The sequence below is a fragment of the Convolutriloba macropyga genome, chromosome 14 (assembly GCF_964194025.1).
Source record: "Convolutriloba macropyga chromosome 14, txConMacr16.3, whole genome shotgun sequence".
Classification (NCBI taxonomy): Eukaryota; Metazoa; Xenacoelomorpha; order Acoela; family Convolutidae; genus Convolutriloba; species Convolutriloba macropyga.
In genome coordinates, this window is record NC_134481.1 from 29,537,415 (window position 1) to 29,555,583 (window position 18,169).

The 18,169-nt window shown below is 35.9% G+C and overlaps 1 protein-coding gene across 3 annotated transcripts; it reads right to left on the reverse strand.

The window, feature by feature from the left end:
- Positions 1 to 5,240: 5,240 nt before the first annotated feature.
- LOC142353416 (serine/threonine-protein kinase pim-2-like) lies at positions 5,241 to 17,455 on the reverse strand. 3 transcript variants are annotated; one of them, XM_075405648.1, is made up of 4 exons: positions 16,766 to 17,455; positions 8,285 to 8,451; positions 7,547 to 8,093; positions 5,241 to 7,310 (listed from the first exon to the last, which is right to left on the reverse strand). In XM_075405648.1, exons 1-4 carry the CDS (start codon positions 16,863 to 16,865, stop codon positions 6,436 to 6,438), a joined length of 1,689 nt encoding a protein of 562 aa, XP_075261763.1. In that variant the 5' UTR covers positions 16,866 to 17,455; the 3' UTR covers positions 5,241 to 6,435. The 3 variants fall into 3 exon arrangements, with proteins under 3 accessions (XP_075261763.1, XP_075261764.1, XP_075261765.1); XM_075405649.1 differs by lacking the exon at positions 16,766 to 17,455 and adding an exon at positions 9,577 to 9,718; XM_075405650.1 differs by lacking the exon at positions 16,766 to 17,455 and adding an exon at positions 8,685 to 9,091.
- Positions 17,456 to 18,169: the final 714 nt, after the last annotated feature.

The following is an 18,169-nucleotide window of genomic DNA, read 5'->3' on the forward strand; positions in this document are numbered from 1 at the left end:
CTCACAAATGTGGCTGGCCATTGACGATCAAGGACTCAGACTCCGCAGTCAAAGAAAAACTGGACCCATCAAGAGATGCTGTACATCTGTTCCACCTTCGGTTAATATTGTCAATAAGTGATGACACTGCTATGATCGGATGCTAGCGAGCCAAGCCAATCAGCTGGCTTCTCTGTCTTGTGAGGTTTACGAAAAGCATGGTATTTAGTTGCCTGTGGCACAATATGTGGCTATTCCTTCCTACTGGTTTTTCCTCAGAAACAATTCGGAACCTTCCTGAGAATTACGTTACAAATTTTTCTTCCTGCCGTAAAAACGTTAACAACTTCCACATTGTGACCCAGTTTGGTCCACGTTGTTTTTTTTTTCATTTTTGTGCATACCTCCGATAAATCTTAAAATGTTTACCAAAAAAAACCACAAAAATTACACAGACGAGATGAGACAAAACAAGGTGAGAAAAAGCTAGACACCAAAATTATTTTTATGCTTTAAAACATCATGAACCAAACAAGTGATGGAACCCTGGAGGCTGTCGTAGTTTTGTATAATGAAAGCCGAACTTACCGACAATTTTTTTTCTTTTTAAATTTTACAAATTCTCGAGTAAATGGCAGGTATTATGAATTGTTAACTATCAGTAAAGTTATTTTCATAGATTTTTTGTATCGAAGTTTCCGTTGTTTTCGGGATTGATTTTAAAATTATTTTAAATTCTAATTGCAGCTATATTAAGGATTTTTTCGCTGAGGCTAGACTGGCAACTTTTTTAATCAATTAAAATAAACAAAACGATTTACTTTTTAGCGTACTGTTGTCAACTTATTTAAATAGACAAATTTTTCACGACGCTCGTTGGTTCTAATTAAGTTGCCCATTGGGAAAATAATTTTTGAGTATTTTCAGAGCTTGAGTCATTAGATAACCAGAATTTGCAATTAATTTAGCCGTAAATTTGTTCATTTTGTTCAATTCAATATGTCCCTTGAGAGTTGTTTAAAACTTTATATGCTGTTAAACTTTTAGAACATGTGTTTGCAAACTGTTCCCAATTGGGATAATTAATTTTTGCTGGGAATTGTAATGAGTGGGAGGCCCAAATGTTTCCCATCATTGTGGGGGGCTGTGCGGCTGGTGTTTGTGCTGATGATCGGTTTATTCACACTGTGATCGTTACTGGCTAAAGTGTGATAACTCTTTTTTGAGTTCATTGACTTTTGCGACAGCTTCTTGCTATCAATATTGCAAAAGAGATTATCGCTCTATGAGGCGTAATTAGTTTTTGCAACTTGAAAGCAATTTTTTCTCAGTATCATATGACAAAATATTATAAAAGTTGTATTTTTCTGCTGTAAATCGGCAAGTATTGTTGACACTGTATCCTGTTTACTTAGGCATACTTTTGAAGGGGGGAGGTGAGGCAAAGTGAGGTGGGATGGGGGTGGGCGAAGGGGGGCTATGACTGGGAAGTTTGAACATTTTGAGGGATTGCGACATTTTTAAACCAATAAATTACTATTTGTACATAATATTGTGATATTTTTTTGTTGAACTTTAACAATTATCAATCAAAATTTGGTTTCTCCTCTATTCTATGATTCCATGTGTTAATTTGAACAAAAATCTATCTAATAAACTTAAATTAATACTTTGGTTTGAGCAGAGACACAAATGAAACTATTTTAAGTGAAAGTATTTAAGGAAATTCGGAATGAAATTTGTTCACGTTGTCTTTGAAATCAAAAACAAAATTCACACATTTCGGCTCCTTAATGACAACTTAAGAGTCGATATTTTTCACACAGGTAGAATTGATCAAAACGCGTTGTGTACAAAAAGAGCAATTTTTCACGCAATTAATTTTGGTGATTACAAATATGAAAGACATATTGTTTCCTGTTTCCCTTTTTGTAACTGATAGAAATTCATTGACAAGAAATTTATGCATGAATTCATCAAAGGTACCGCCATGGGTAGGAAAAAAGGCGGGGAAACTTTTCCGTACTAAACTGATGAAAAGAAACAGATTATGATGTGTTGTTTTACTTACACTCCATAATTTTTCAATTTTTGTGACGATTTTGAGTCAACATATTAGTAAAAGTTAATTTGGTTGACTTGGATTTTTAACCAAATGCTCTAAAAATTCTGTTTATATTTAGTTTTTTCAAAGTTTTTTTAAGCAAATAGGTTCCCTTTCTGAGGTTTATCAGCAAATTGGGAAAAATATATGGGGCAATAAAAGTAAATGTAGGCGTCCGGTTTGTGTAGGATCGAGTTATGTATTATTCATGCAAATCAAACATTTCAATCAAATGGGGATAACAACATTTTAAGCGATTATGGGGAATTACTTTACACGTAGGAAGGAAACCGCCAAGCTGAAAGGGATGGAAAATTGTGCAAAAATGGGCTTGTATTTTATTTATGAAAATTGACGATATATCCACAGCAAAAATATTATGATATTTAAAGTATACTGCAGATGCATTGGAATTTTTTTTCGAATCATAAAAAATTGGATATGATATTCTAATTAGAAAATTGATTTCGATGTTTAAGATTTTTCGGACAGTGTTTGAGAAAAAAATGATTGTATATTTAGATTGAGTTATCTTACGTTTTTCGAAAAGTTGCATTCCGTAAATAACGATTATTTGGAAAAGCTAAACGAATTGAAGGAAAAAGAAAACCCCAATAATACAAAAAATGTTCACAGATCATCTCTAGTTCAATGAACAGATTTTCTTCCAGTAGGATAGTCGGCTGGTTGCATTGTAGACATAAAAATCAATGGGACTATTTCTGTGGGAGTTTAATCCTATTTCTACCTGTTTGTGTGACCTCATCATTGGAGTGGGCGCGCGTTGGCGTTGGATCTGGTCTTACTATTTTTTCCCACCTATCCCTTTAAAAAATCCGATTTTTTCAGTCTCTCTCTCTCTCTCTCTCTCTCTCTCTCTCTCTCTTTCGCTCCTCAGGTGTTTAGTATTGATTAGAGCAATAAGGCTACTTCTTGTCACTTCCATAAAAGAGATTAGAGGGGGGAGCGAACCCAAATTACTTTGCGGGGGCAACTTCAAATAGAACCGTGTTAAACTTTCACCTCTTGTTGTTAGTGTGGACTTGCATCTATAAAGATAGTCACTTGATGAAGGGAGGGTAATTTGGGTGTAATTTGGGCTGGGCTAGCTAAGCGATGAACCCATTTGTGTAATACCCATCTAATATATCAAAACTACCCAACTACCCCTCCTTACTAACTAAATCCCGCAATATTATTACAAAAAGCGCTTTACCAGAGCTACAAACGCTCTAACGTACTGGTACTGTAACCCGCACAGGTAAATTTGCCCTGCCCCTTTTTACATGACAGGTTGAAGATAAAATACGCACAAATATACTAAATATAGTCTAGCGCCCTTAAAACTTCTATCATGTGTAAACAACCCCCCCCCCCCCCCCCACCCACACACACACACACACGCACACGCGCACTCTTTCCGCCTCTCGTTTGCCGTTGAAGTGGGTATTTTGGCCAATAAAGTAAAGATCAACACCGCTAGAGAGCAAGAGGCATGGAAAACAAACAAAGTTGATTATTTTTATGATTATTGTTGGGGTTTATCTCTGATTAGGGGGATGGTCATTGCCTGTTCTAGGCGGAGAAATTACCCCGGTCTCATTTCATCACGCCAACAGGAAAACAAATCCTCTCTGAAAATAAACGTGCCCGACCAAATTTCATTTGCTGAGTCAATTAGCGATATTAAAAACGATCTATCTGATGAGATGCGAATAATTTCCTACATGCACCAATTTCACAAAAATGGAAAATGGCGACTTTTTTGAAATGTCTAATCTTTATTCATTGAAGCAGACAGCAAAATTGTATCTTTTTCAGGAAATTTGACCAGAGAACAAACAATTTCTACGTACAAATTACGGAAACTAATTAAACAATCACGCGCCGGTCACAACAAAGAGTTCTATCTTCATAAGCTAGGAACAAATTGCACGTTGGGGGAAATGGTCTATTTAACCTGCTTTTATGTAGTTTAAAACGAAGCCTTTAATCTAAAATATGTGCTCGCTTAAGAAGTGGCGTCAGAAATTAATTCCAGCTCTATCAAGCATAATAATTGCGTACATTTCGCTAGTAAAATATCATATTTCAAGAGTTAGATACATTTTTATACGGCTCAATTTTGTGCAGCGATTCTAGCGTTGTGAATACAAATGCCGTAGTTGTAGTAAAAAGGTCTGAAACATAATAGACAATTTTGATTGGATCAATTATTTGATTTTAAAATGACGTTTCACAGTCATGTGATCAAATCTGAACAAAAAGAGCTCTCGTGATTAATACAGAAGCGGTATTTTTAAGCGCCTTCAATCAAACAAATGTTTTATTCATAAGCCATGCGTAACTGTACTCAACATTTTCCTTGCTGCTTTAGTTCTATTTATACTGCTTTTCAGAGCAAATAAGGGATAGTTTTTTGTCCAAATCGCTTAAGTTGTGGCTATAACAATATGAATTATACATTCGCGAACGTTACCACAGTCCATAAACTGCAAAAGCTTCAAATGATATTTGAAAATCGCGTAATTTCAAGGGTTTAGTTAAACCTTGAGACATAACGGTCATGAAAATGTGGCAATCTGTTCCTGCTTCATAATTTAAAATGAGTTGTAGAATATAGTTTGATAAATGTTTATGAATTATGTAGTCCATTGTTTCACAATAATAAGCAATAAGCTAAAAGGTTGTTGTATGACATTGGCATTTATAGGTCAGCATTGACTTTTTCTTAGCAAAAAAGTACAATTTTCTGTCTTAAAAACTCAAGTAGCCTTGAAGTTTTCAACGGTTTACTACGTATTCATTATCGGACATTAGTAACGCACGCTGAATACAGCTTATCTATGAAGTCAGCTTTAGTCTCTCGCTGAGTGCTATAAAGGATTCTTTACCTTTATTAACTAATTAGCTATAATTGTAGTGAGTCAGTTTTTACGCGCGAGCCGCTACAAAGACAGTTGTTTGCATTACAAACAATTGTTCTGAAAACGAACAAGATATCGACCGTTGAAAACCAGCTGTTTCAATGTTGCAGTTTCTATATTTCGCAAGAAGATGTATTATGAGTAACTGTTGCAACATTTTAGAAGCTCATCATGATTAATCATGCGGCTTATTGCTCAAAGGCCTTGACAAGCTAGAGCTCATTAAAAGATTTAGAAAAATTAAAATTCATAATTAGCAATTGAGATTACATTACAACGAGTAGTACATAGTAGTAGTAAATATAGTAAAAGTACATGTAATTGTCGTAAGATAAACTCATAATTGCACAATTTGGTATTTCGAAACTTAAATTTTGTTCTAGTTTTCTGCGAAGTTTATGATTAGTTTGTACATCGCTGCAAGTCACCATCTCTCGTTTCCAACTGAGCTGCTCGCTTGCACTGACACGCAAACAGACAACGCACAATTCGGTGACCTCTCTTCTTCGATTGTTACTATGATTAGATGGCAAGCCAAGGCACTAGGCGCGCTAAGTCATCGTTCGTTCTTTCAACGAACTCTTAACAAGTCCTCAGCGACACTGCAAACCGGTAACTCCGGAAGCCATCACAGCAATGCTCACATACCAGCCTTGAACAGACGTCCGATTCAGTCCTCGACCGACATTCGATAACTTTCTAGTTGTAAATCATCGTCAGAAGCATATGATTAATTCACACATAGTAATCAAAAAGCGAAGCAGTAATGTCATTTAGGAAGAGTGATCGATAGCAAAGTCATCCAAACAAACGTGTCTCGTTCCGCTCTTCAGATCAAGTCAGAACTGTCAGCTGTGCTGTCAAAGAGAAGTCAAAAGCAACAAGGATATAGGTGGTACGTGGGGTGGGACAAGGGCGTGACACAAATCAATAGCCCATTAGATAAACTAGATAGTGGTAAGTAATTTTAGTAGGAAGTGTACGTTGAGACGAGGCAATCAGAAATTAATGACTACTGTTGTAACAATCTTTAACTTCTGGTAGTAGTATCAATGTCCTAAAACTAGTGACATTGGTAACGCACTCAATAGATGAAGTTGTCGAGTAGTCGAAATCTGAGGAAGCTCAAAACTATGTACAACAGTAGGAAAAGGAATAAGGAATAAATGGAGCAAAAATGAAAAGATAAACATATCTCAACAACACGCGCTAAGTTGTTGTTGCTGCTGTCTAAAAGAAGGAGAAGAATGAAAATAAAGCACAAACGTTGGCGCCAAGGCAATCGAGTCTCAAGACTAAAGTAGCCAAAACGAACTAAGGTAACTCCAATCTATCTTCCGACCAATCTTGGCGCCGTCCGGTAAATGAAGCGTGATGGGCTAAAGGGCTAACTGGCTGGATGTGATGTTAAGGTGGTGGGTTTCGCTAACTAAACAGGGGAGCAAACACTGACACCCCGCGCGCAGACGCTGATGAATTGGAATGACAAGACATTGAGGTTGTGTGGCTACTGTTACTACTACTGTTCTTTACTGTGGTAAGTTGTGAGGATGGTATCGTCTCCAAACCCATACTTGGCTGTTGGAGAGTTGAGGACACTGCGAAAGGTGATGATGACGTTGTGAATGAGGTTGTAGTGTTGGTGGTCGAATTATGAAGATGGGTTGATCTCAGCTGCTGCTTTATAGGTGGGCATTGTTTTGATGTCTGTAAGGAGTTGGTGGAATTTGTGTTTGTGGAGGAGATGGTGGTAGTTGTTGCGGTGGTTCTGGCACTGCTATTACTGTTATTACTACTACTGTTGCTTGAGGAGTTCTCACACGTTGTGGAGTCTTTGTCACCAGAGCAACTGTGATATGGCAAGCTGCCGTAGTCTGATGTGTAGTCGGCTGTGGAGCTGGAGAGCGATTTGGTTTTCTCCATCGAACTGGAGGGTGACTGCATTGACGAGTTCTCCAGGGAGGATGATAAAGAGGTAATGTGGGCATCCAGAGCACTGTCCGTGCTGCAGTTTGAGGTTGAAGTTGTAGTGGTTGTTGTCATAGCATTTGAGGAGGGTACAACAGGAGTAGTATACTGTTCGGAGGCAACGGGACAACTTGTCATTGACATCGACATCGCTACTCCAGAGTCGTGATGGTTGAGCACTACACCATGCCCGCGTGGTAAAGACTGGGAGGAGTTGAAAGTTTGGCGGTTTCGGCGACTACTTCGCACCCAGGGATGGTTGTAGAGATCGTCAATTGAGGGGCGTCTGTCGGGTTTCAGAGATAGCATTCGCCTGATGAGGTCTTGGCAAGCTAAAACAAAGTCAAAATCATAAACGAAGAATATTAAAAATGATTAACTTCATCGGTATTGAAAAATTATTTGAAAATTATTTTGATTAGATCGCGAAATTTTCACTCATTAAATTCTTCGGTTAAAATCTTATTACTAATTATTGGGCTCGAAAACGTCAAAATCGAATTTCTGGGCTCAAATTCCTAATTTTTGGGCTCGAACTAATGATCAGTTGTGTGTAATGTGAACTCACATTCTGAAAGGGAGTCGGAGAAGAATAATGACGCCTCACAAATATCGGTGTCAGAGTGGAATGGAATGTCACCCATGACCATGTCGTACAACAAGATACCTAGAGACCAAACAAGAGCTGGAACTGCCTTATAACATCTCAGTCTAATCCATTCTGGAGGTGAATAGACTCTAGTGCCCTGGTAGTCTTCGTAATACTTTTTCCCGTCAAAATAGGCCCCAGCCCCGAAGTCAATAAGTTTTAGTTGGTTGGTTTGCAAATCAACCAAGATATTTTCGTCTTTGATATCTCGATGCACGATTCCAATTTGCATCAGTCGATCCGTAACTGAGAGAACTTGGAAGAAAAAGTCCCTGGCTTTCTCTTCGTTCAAAGTATGATAATCTTCGATATGATCGAACAAGTCTTGGCACGCGCTCGGACGCTCCATCACAATTATAAAACTAGTCGGCGTCTCGAACCATTCGTACATCTTGATTATTCCTTCCTGCAGTTGGCTGGCTTCGGAAAGTAACTTGATCTCGAATGGAACAGTTCGTCCCTCAAGCTAAAACCGAACAAATGATGGTTAAACCGAAGTCAGGTTTTATCTTAATTTATTTTTCAATTATTAATATCCTACTTTCAATAAAAGCTTTTTTAATATTCTTTCAATTGCTTTTTTAATATTCTTTCAATCTGGTCGATTTGTTTTTTTTTTAATTGTTAGATATGGTGATGTTTAATGGTGATGCTTACTTTAGCCCATGAGGTAACTTTAGCTTTGGCAATGTCTTTGATGGCAACGGGTATGTTGTCCTTGATTCGAGTTCCTGAGTAGACTCGGCCGAATCCTCCCGAGCCGATTTCTTCGCCACAGTCATATCGACTGTACACTTGCTGCCAGTTGCCCACGCAACCCGATCCTAGAAAACAAATTTTAAGCATTTATTTTCTATAATTTTTGTAATATTTATTCAAATAACAAATTTTGAATTTTAGAGAAAATTTCTAAAGCATCACTCCTAATATTTCCAGCCAACAAAGAAGGAAATGCATTTAGTTAAGAAATGCTTGTTTCGCACTTCTATTTTAGAAAAACTTTTCAAGATTCACACATTAGAAAGATCCATAAGTTTACTACAATAATTTTACATACCTGCTTGCGAACGTGGACTCATAACTGGAGTAACCGATTGAGGTGAGTTTTCGTCGGAATCGATGATTAAAAATAAGACAAGGGATCTAATATGACAGAAACAGTAGAGGAGGATTGTTTTAAAATCTAAAGAAAGTTAAAATAAAATGAAATGGTTGTAAAAGTTTCAGAAATATTGACAATCTCAAAATGCTGAGAAGTTAAAATTAAATTGCGTAAAATGCGTTTTGTTCTTGAATTCTGCGTCTCGTTTTCTACACTATGAAAATGAGCCGCCGCAATTTCGATTTGTTAATGTTGTCTAAGTGAACAAATTCGTCACAATTGTGGGAATTTTATTTCGCAATCAGCAATTTTTGCAAAATTATTAAATTGTTTCACTTCCAAGTATAGAACTAGTCACAAGTCAACTTTATTGCGTGTCAATGATAATCCAAATTAAAAGTATACACCAAATAATTAGTGACTACTTTGCCAGCGTAAAATAGATTAAAATATTTGAATAATATTAACCAATGAGAATAAAGCAAGGCACGTGATGGCGCGCTGACGACTTACAAATATCATCTGATACAAATGTTCGTCATAGTCACATTTTACTAAAATAAGACTTATCTTCAGTTTTCCCCCACTTTCCCTTCAGCCATTCCTGCTCCCATTCACAATTTAACATGGTATTCAAATCCCGTGTGAACAACGACACGAACGAATGAAAGCTTAATGCACCACCACAATACGCCAACGTAAAGTGATACTGCAAAAGATTGGGGGGAAAATCCGAGGGAAGGATCGGAACGAGTCGGAGGAGAGTAAAGGCGATTTCGGGAAAGACAGGATCGAATTGTAGTTTGTATAGGTTACACTTGTGTTGCTACTACAAAAATAACAATACCTGCCTGCCTGCCTGCCTGGCTGCCGTAGATTTCCTTCCCTAGTTCAGCCATCGATAGTCCGTCAAATCGCTTTCTTATAGACTGATGGTGGGAAAGAGCACAGTTAGGACAGACATGCTTGTATGTAGTAGCTGCTATATAGTGCTCTCTAACACAGACATACTATGCAACTATGCACTTACTCCACCAGCTTAGACCTAGATAGGAAGATTGATGTGTTCAAGACTGAGACTACAACACGTGCAGAAGGTTATGCGACCGACTTATGCTGGTACGTATAGAGACAGCAAACAGGTAAAAAGATGATAAAAAGACCAGACGATAGGGACATAAATGCGACAATGCACCTAATTAATTCGCGTCTCAGACGACAGCTGGGGAAACAGGGACACTATCGTACTATCAGACAATTCATTAACATTTTATTCTTAGTACAAAAATAGTTCGGGAAAATTATTATAGGCCATCTTAACATGTGCACGGCGAAAGACAAAGGTTATTGTCATTCTATTACAGATTAAACTGCAATTAGCAGCTCAAATTCATTGCTTCAAAAAGGGCTCAAGTTGAAGTTGGTGATAGAACGAAACCAAAATAGAAATTGACACTCAGAACTTGCAAAAATTGAAACTTGCAGCTCTTTTGCTTGCAAAGGCCCCGTTTACGTTGTCACGACAGAACGTTCCAAGATCGTTTTAAAGTGTTCACAAGTAGCCGTCGAAAGACTTGGTGGAATCTCCTTAACATTTTTCAAGACTTGTAAACCGGGAGCATTGTTGGCCACTGAACGGAATCCCATTTCGGAGGGACTCAGCAGTATTACAGTCAGTCATCGATTGACCCAATCGATGCCAATAATTTTGATAAACCATATGACGGTTGGGCTTTTCTTTAAGCTTTCAAGTTTGCAAGGAAGTTAACGAGTCACGCTAGAGACGAATCTTTGTTGGCATTGAAAACCTGAGTTTGTGAGTTCAACGTTTGAAGTGTGTCTCAAAACATTAAAAAATTGCCGATACAGTACTAAAATCAAAACTGGGAAAATCTAAAACCTGAAAATTAAAGTTAAGACTTGCAAGTGAAGCAAGACTAAAAGGAAGCAAAATTAAGAGGTTTTGTACAAAAAGAAGTATAAAGCGAAACGCTTCCCCGGGTTACTCATCATTTAAAATTCTTAGTAGTAATACTAGGTCATGAATGATTCCTCGTAGACATAGTCGGTCATATATGATGTGTATGTTTTCTTAGTAGTATCATAAAAATAAAACTTAACACCAAAATGCTTAAAATATTACGCCCTAAACTACTGATTCCGAAAAAAACTCGATCAATGCAGCCATACCTTAAAAAAACTTCTTTTTAATCATACTAGGTCAGATATGATTTGTACGATTTTTAAGTAGTCATTGAAGGATCATACAATTTTTTATGGCGCAACTTCCTGGAAAAGTCAGGAGACTTTCATGAAGATTGAGGCTTGTGACAAATTTAAACTTTTTTTATTGTTTAATAATTGGTGTTCTTTACTATAGAGGGTTCTCGTCGGGCTACATTCTATGTATAATGAGTTCTTGAACTTGATCATGATAAACGTTTTATCTGTAGAGCTGGTTGAGGCTTTCGAAATTAATGACAATATTTTAAGTTTAGTTTTATGTCGAAAGCCTCAACCAGCTCTAGAGATAAAAAGTTTATCATGATCAAATTCAAGAATTCATTATACATAGAACGTAGCCCAACGAGACCCCTCTGTAGCAAAGAACAACAATTGTTAAACAATAAAAAAGTTTGTCACGAGCCTCAATCTTCATGAAAGTCTCCTTCATAAAAAAATTGTATGATCCTTCAATGACTACTTAAAAATCGCACAAATCATTTTTTTATTAATAGGTGCTCATTGTCAAACCTGTTTTAATTTTGAGAGCATTTTTGTTTCTCGCGCATGGAGGCGTTCTCATGAGTATGCAGAAAAACTTCAGTTGATTGTCGGCCTCTGGGTCAGTTTAATTTCTCCTAGGTCCCGCTTTTAATGCGTGCCAGAGAGTTTGTTTATAATGGCTTTTTAGTAAACATAACAGGAATAAATATGATTTCTTTGTAGCCATATAAGGATCATATATGATTTCTTAGCAGTCATACAAGAATCATATATTTCTTAGTAGTCATGCAGGAATCATGAATCATTTCATGCAGTTCATAGAATATCTTACAGTAGCATCAATAAATCAACTATGGGTTTTCGAATGCTTGCATTCTTCGGGCAGTAGATGTATCATTTATGATTTCTTAGGTTGTTAAAAGCGTCTCGTTAAACTTTTAAAAGAAATTCGATCTTGTCTCTTAGGGCCCCCGCTTTGTTTTTAACCCCCCGATTTATACCCGTTTATACATAACGTTAAATAAGTAAATTTATCAATATACATATATGATCAACATGGATTTGAAACATGGGGAAGTTGGAAAATTTTCAGTAATACGAAAGTATTACTTGAAACAAAATTTGTTGCATATAACGTAAGCATTAATTAAAGTTTTTGGATTACAAAGTTTTGGTGTTATCAGCTACCTTAAAAGTTCGATTATTCCAAGTGATCTTGAGAACCGATTTTATAATTGCCTTCATTTTACCTAGACATTCTTGTTTCATTCTTGTTGCAAGGAAATACAAATATCGTTTCTGCAAAAATAACGGTTATATAGGGCAGAGGGAACGATGTGAGGAATATTGAAATATTCAATTTTTGAGTATACCCTAGTCGATTTAGGGTGTTAATATTGCAAGATCTTGCAAGATTAACAGTGTATACCGGAAAACACTAAGTCGATATTCAAAAATGGACGACATGTGCAACATTTACATCTCACCGCATAATAATAGGTTGATATTCTTATCAGCCATTGCAAAAAATTCAAAACAATGACCTTCAATTGCAAATTGCATTGCAAATTATTGAGCAGTAAATTAGTTGTTTGTTTACATTCAAGAACAAGTTTAGGAAAACTATAAAAACTGAGATCAAAAACTGAGTCATTGATAATTTTATATCAAAGTTAGCTAGTTGGGCGTTGTTCACTGTTTGATGAATAGCGAACATGGCATAGTTATCAATGTGCAAAAAATTAAATTTATACAGCAGGCATTGAAGTTTGATGGTATTCAAGGATACTGAAAAAAAAGCGCACTGATTTTGAACTAAGGGATTTCATACTAGTGTTTAAAAACATTTCAGCAAATTAAACATTTCAGCTCGAAACTTTTGATAAGATGCATAGAAATTGTGCCATATTTTTTTTTGGTGCCATAAGAAATTGTGCCATAAGTAAGCAGGATCGTTAAAGACTTGTTGCATGAAAATTCAAGGAGTTTTTGAAATATAACTTTCCTTAGAACTCACTGAACACTATGTTTCAAGGTTTTGTGGACAATTTGCCTTTTTTAAAATTTGTTTCTCAAATTTTTCCCATAGTTGCTTGGTATTTTTGAAAGACTTCCGATAACCTATCGTAGCATCTAAACGAAATGCTCTTTCTATCTCTTTAAATTGGTAATTTAAAACATTTGTTCAACAATTTTATTGAATGCACATACATGTCGCTGCATTGAATCTGAAGTTTAAAAAAGTAAAAACAATTTTGGATTTATTGATTGCTTCAATATAATATTTCGCAAGACCTGTTCTAGATTTTTCATACTTTTCAATTATAACAGAGCATCGACGCAGAAAAACATATTTGGATCAGAACCAGAAATCGGAACAGCAATTTCAGTATCCGGTTCACGTTTTTATTCTCTTTGATATTGTAAGTCGAGTTGCAAAGTTGTTTTTCTGAATGTGTATCATTAAATTTTATGCCTATTATTGTGCTTCCTATTTTTCCTATTATGACTTACTATCTTATGCCATTCATTAAATCATTGCACTTCCGTTATGTTTTGTTTGCCGATGGTTCAAACAAAAGGTTATCTATTTTTAAATGAAAATTAGGATTTCAATTTCACAATGTTCGTACAGTAACGGTACAAAAATTTTAAAATGTCAATTCTGACAACAGCGAGTTTTTTAATACCTGACAAAACATTCTTCCTTTTATGTTTCGATTTAGTTGTTTTAAACAAAAATAAAAATTGTTTTTAAATACAGGGCCTTGAATATGGTCTCATTAGAAAAGCGGGCCAATTCACTACATTAATTCTTCGCATATCTTTTAATTTACAGGAAACGAGCCTGATTTATATCCTTGTTCAAATAATTTGTTTTTGTGAGTTTGTGCAGGTAAAATGTTTCGAAGTTGGAACCATACGGTATCGGATACCCATTAAATAATATTGAGTTTTCTCCCATCTACAGTTCCTTATACCTTTCAGCTATTAAATATATTTGAGCTTGTGTTTCTTTTTAACGAAGTTCACCTTTGGATAATTTATTTAAGGTTAAATCTTGAGAAAATGACTCATGTAATTTGTGCAAAATTGAAATAAATTGACAAGTTGTTCAACTTGTATTTGGCTATAAAATTAAAACCTTACGGAAACAGAAAAACTGAGAAAGGTTTTAAGATGCACCCAAGTTTGAGATCTCAGTACCAGTTTATATAATGGAGAAAAAACAACCTAATGTAAATTCTACTTAAAATATTGAGATAAGCATGCAAAAACTTGACGAGCAACTCTAATTGCTAAATGTTTACTTGAATAGAGAAACAAAGCCTTGAGGATCGAAAACATGAGAATGGGTTATAGAGACGCCCAAGATAGACCAATGGTTAGCACACTAGTCTTACAAGCAAGAGATGCTGGTCCACTTTCACAGTAACTGCGCCTGCTTAGACTCCCTTACCATTTAAAGATTTTTCTAATTGTTTCACAGTTTTGACTTCATTTATTCGTATTCGCTACATAAAACCTTGATTTATCACTGTTCAGGTTTTTATACCGCAAAGTATTATAAGATTTGTCCTATGGCTGATTGAAACTCTCGGAAAAGCATTGCTTTGAATTTTTCGTAGTACGTGCACAATTTCATCCGAAATTTTGCTGTTTAACAAAAATTTTTAGTTTAAATTCTTTTTGTCTGCACCTGTACGTTTCTGTTTCATTTAATATTGTAGTATACACGAGATAAAATCCTATTTCTGCAAAACTTTTTTCATTTTGGTTCGTTTTTAGAAACCTCGATACTTTAAAGGTCCTGACTTGCTCTTTTTTTCCACAAACCTGATATTTCATCTTCATTGAAAAGTCATTTTGAAAAACCCGAGAGAAACCGAAGACAATCAATGCGTGTTTGGAGGAAAACTGAAACGATTGACTGTCACCAACTAGAAAAGGTGTTGCTTGTCCACTTGATTTATATGCTTTTTTGCAATTGTATCTTTTATCCAAGGTTTGGCTCAGAGAGGCCCGCAAGTGTACAATGAAGACTCGCTACCTTAAACTTTATTTGGCATTCAACTTTTTAGTATTCTCTAATCTTTAATTGTTTCCAATCTGTTGAAATTTTATGTGCAATTTGTTGGCAAACACTCTGGCACTTTCTTGCGTTTTTTTCGATACGTCATTATATCACAGAAGTGCAAAAAAAACAAAACCACAAGGCCACAACTTTACAGCAAATGAATGCATGCTTTGAAATTTTCTGTGCTCAAAATCAAGAGTCTTGGAACACGAAAAAGCTCACGGAAACAGCAGCAAATGAAAATTTCAAGTTGTATGTTACATCGAGTTATTGTTCATTTTGTGTAAAGATATGCAAATACTGATTGAAATGATCGGCATCGTGGAAAACAATCATGTAGGCTTTCTTTATCTTATCTCTTCAGAGTTTCGGCTCATTTTTAGATGTTTCCCACATCTCCCATTATTTTTGCGCGCCACTCAAAGTTTACAATTGCCTGTTTTTAGTTCCACTAATCTTCGTAATCTAATCTTCTGCTTTGCCAAGCTATCAATTCTTATCACGGGAAATAATTATCGGGCCTAATCACAACTTTTTAAGTTGGCACTTATTTTAGAGTTTACAAATCTCGTTATCTTGCTAGTTATTAAAATTGACTTTTAATCTTAATGAGACGCACGAACTTTTCGCAATGTCATAGCGACTAATTTAACGAGCTAATTCTTGCCGCTGGGAGTTTTAATTAGTTATATCTTGTTGATAAAAATTTAATTTCAAAATGTGAACAAGTTGAACAATTGTTGAACATGTGGCAAGCGAGAACCACAATTGGAAACTGACTTTAAATTATTGAGAGGCAATAGTTATTTGGCAATCGCCGAATTTGGATCGCCCAGTTTGGTAGACAACCAAAAAATGAGAACTAATCGACCCCTTCAACTAACCAAATCAACCCGACCGCAATTGTTATGGGTGGCTCAATGGGCGATATTTTGTCAATCGGATTTGCGGGCCAATATGAACTAAACTGTCGGGTAATTTTCTCATTTCTTCCGTGTCGGCTGAATCCCCTTTCGGCCAATATTCCTGATAGCACCTTCTTTCAAAAAGCAGTAGGTTACTACCCTGTGAAACGGGTCTCAATATTGTGGCGAAACATCAAGAACGTAATATTCTTGGGATTCTTAGCTAGATGATGTTAAGCTGAGTTTTTGTGATAAATCTTGACATGCTTTGAGTACATTTTGGTATGCGCTTGCCAAGATGTTGCTTAATTGTTCATATCAATTCAAATCTTATTTCTTGTGTCTCAGGGTACAAAATAATCATGACAGAACATCAGGAACTGAACCACGTGAAAGTTAGAACCCATGTCAATAGATGGAGTGACAGACAATATCTGGTTAACCAAAAACTAATTAACTAACCAGAAATTGAGTATAAAAAATTCAGCTCAAACTCAAAACATCAAATTATTGGTTTACCTCTTGAGCCAATCCCAATAACTTATAATCCTGAAAAGAGTCGGATAAGATGTTGTAAGATGACGCTTATCTGTCAAAATAAGCTTGAACAAGATCCGATTGGACAAAGTTTTTGCAATTGTTTTGCAAGATAACTGTCCTCTATTTGGAGTAGGTTTGTTTATAGGTAAAGGGTCTTTAAAATGGGGTCTTCCCACTGTGGGCTTGGGAAGACGAAAGAGGTTTTCATAATTCAATTCAATATAATTCATTACAATAATGATAAATTGTTGGATAGGTAAATAAAAAGAGGAAGAACTTTTACTCACCAAGCGGGTTATTGTTGGAATCCTTCTTATCCAAGAGTTTGTCATTCGAAAGTCTGTTCTCTACTGGGAACCCAGAACAGCCAAGATCTCCAAAATTCATCTTTGTCTGTAATAACCGCCAACGTTGACAGGAAATGAAAGTTTCAATTCGAAGTTAAATGCGCGCCAGTTAGTAAAACCAAATTAATTATACTTCTTTAATCTATCCTTGTTCTAAACCAAGTTCATTAACAATACTCAATTTTTTAATAATGCTTTTCTACACGGCAGACAAATTATCGTAGAGTAAATGCCGCCAAGGTCACGGCCCTTTTGTCTCAATGGAACAAATCTTTGATAAAAAATCGATTCGGGGTTTATAAGGTCAAATTGTAGACGTCTCGTCTGGCTTTTGAGGTCGTGTGTAGTTGTCGCACAGTTGCGTAAGCGTGTCTGCTCCAAACTTCAAAAAGAATGGCGCTTTTTTCACAACAGGTATGGTCTAGACTATCGTCTGAAACTATGGGTAATAACAGCCATCTTTAATTGAATCATCCACTTTATCTCTCTTCTTGCTTTCTGGTGTTCACTTTTTCAATTTTGTCACTCAACAGCTAAAAACTCTTCGACTCAACCATAAAATTGACTTTTTTTTCGGTTCTGCCTCTCTCGCTGTAATGTTTGCTAAATTTGGTTTTCCGACTTGCAGTAATTGTTGCAATTATCTTTGGCGCCTGAAATAATTGATCAATTTAAAAAGGTAATTGAAATTGTTTAAAAGGTAAAGCACAAAGCGAACTAATGTACCCTCAAATTCGTGAATGCGGAACGTGAAAAAATTGAGCCGCACTTTATTTAGTTTTATTGCATTCATTCATTCATTCAGCAGATTGTTCACAAAATGTTACTGTTCAATTCGAAGGCATAAAAATCATTTCTTGGTAAACAGAAATTGAATTTCAGACAGGTAATGGAGCAGCTACGATAACTAACTTAAAACAAATCTGAGACACGTAGTTTTCAAAAAATCATTTTGAAAACTCAAAACCATAAAAGCGAAATCACAATCCCAATCCTGTTTTTATGATAAACAAAAAAAAATGATTTGCAAAAATATAATGTCTAACAGGGTCTAACAGGGCTAACAAATCATAATCAGTGTAGGTTTGTAAACCCAGAATATCCAAACAGTTTTAACTTGAAAATTTCTACCCAGTGAACGAAAGTCGGGATGATCCAGCTGAAAATTTTGCTAGTAGAATCTGACTGCACAGGTTTTAAACAATTTTCAGTTTATTAATTTTAAAGAGAGGATTCTCATTCAAACTCTTGATGACAGACAGCGTGAATGAGTGTTTGAATTTTCTATAGAGGATCCCAAAAAATTCTTGTTGACGATTCTGTAATGTGCCACGCGGGTAGATT

Bases quoted from the DNA above. Each gene is read 5' to 3' on its own strand.
- LOC142353416 (XM_075405648.1), bottom strand. From the start codon at position 16,865: ATGAATTTTGGAGATCTTGGCTGTTCTGGGTTCCCAGTAGAGAACAGA. The intron at 8,452-16,765 runs GTGAGTAAAAGT...TTTGTTTTCTAG, and splicing joins TTCCAACAATAACCCGCTTG to GATCGGGTTGCGTGGGCAAC. The intron at 7,311-7,546 runs GTGAGTTCACAT...ACTTTGTTTTAG, and splicing joins CTCCGACTCCCTTTCAGAAT to CTTGCCAAGACCTCATCAGG.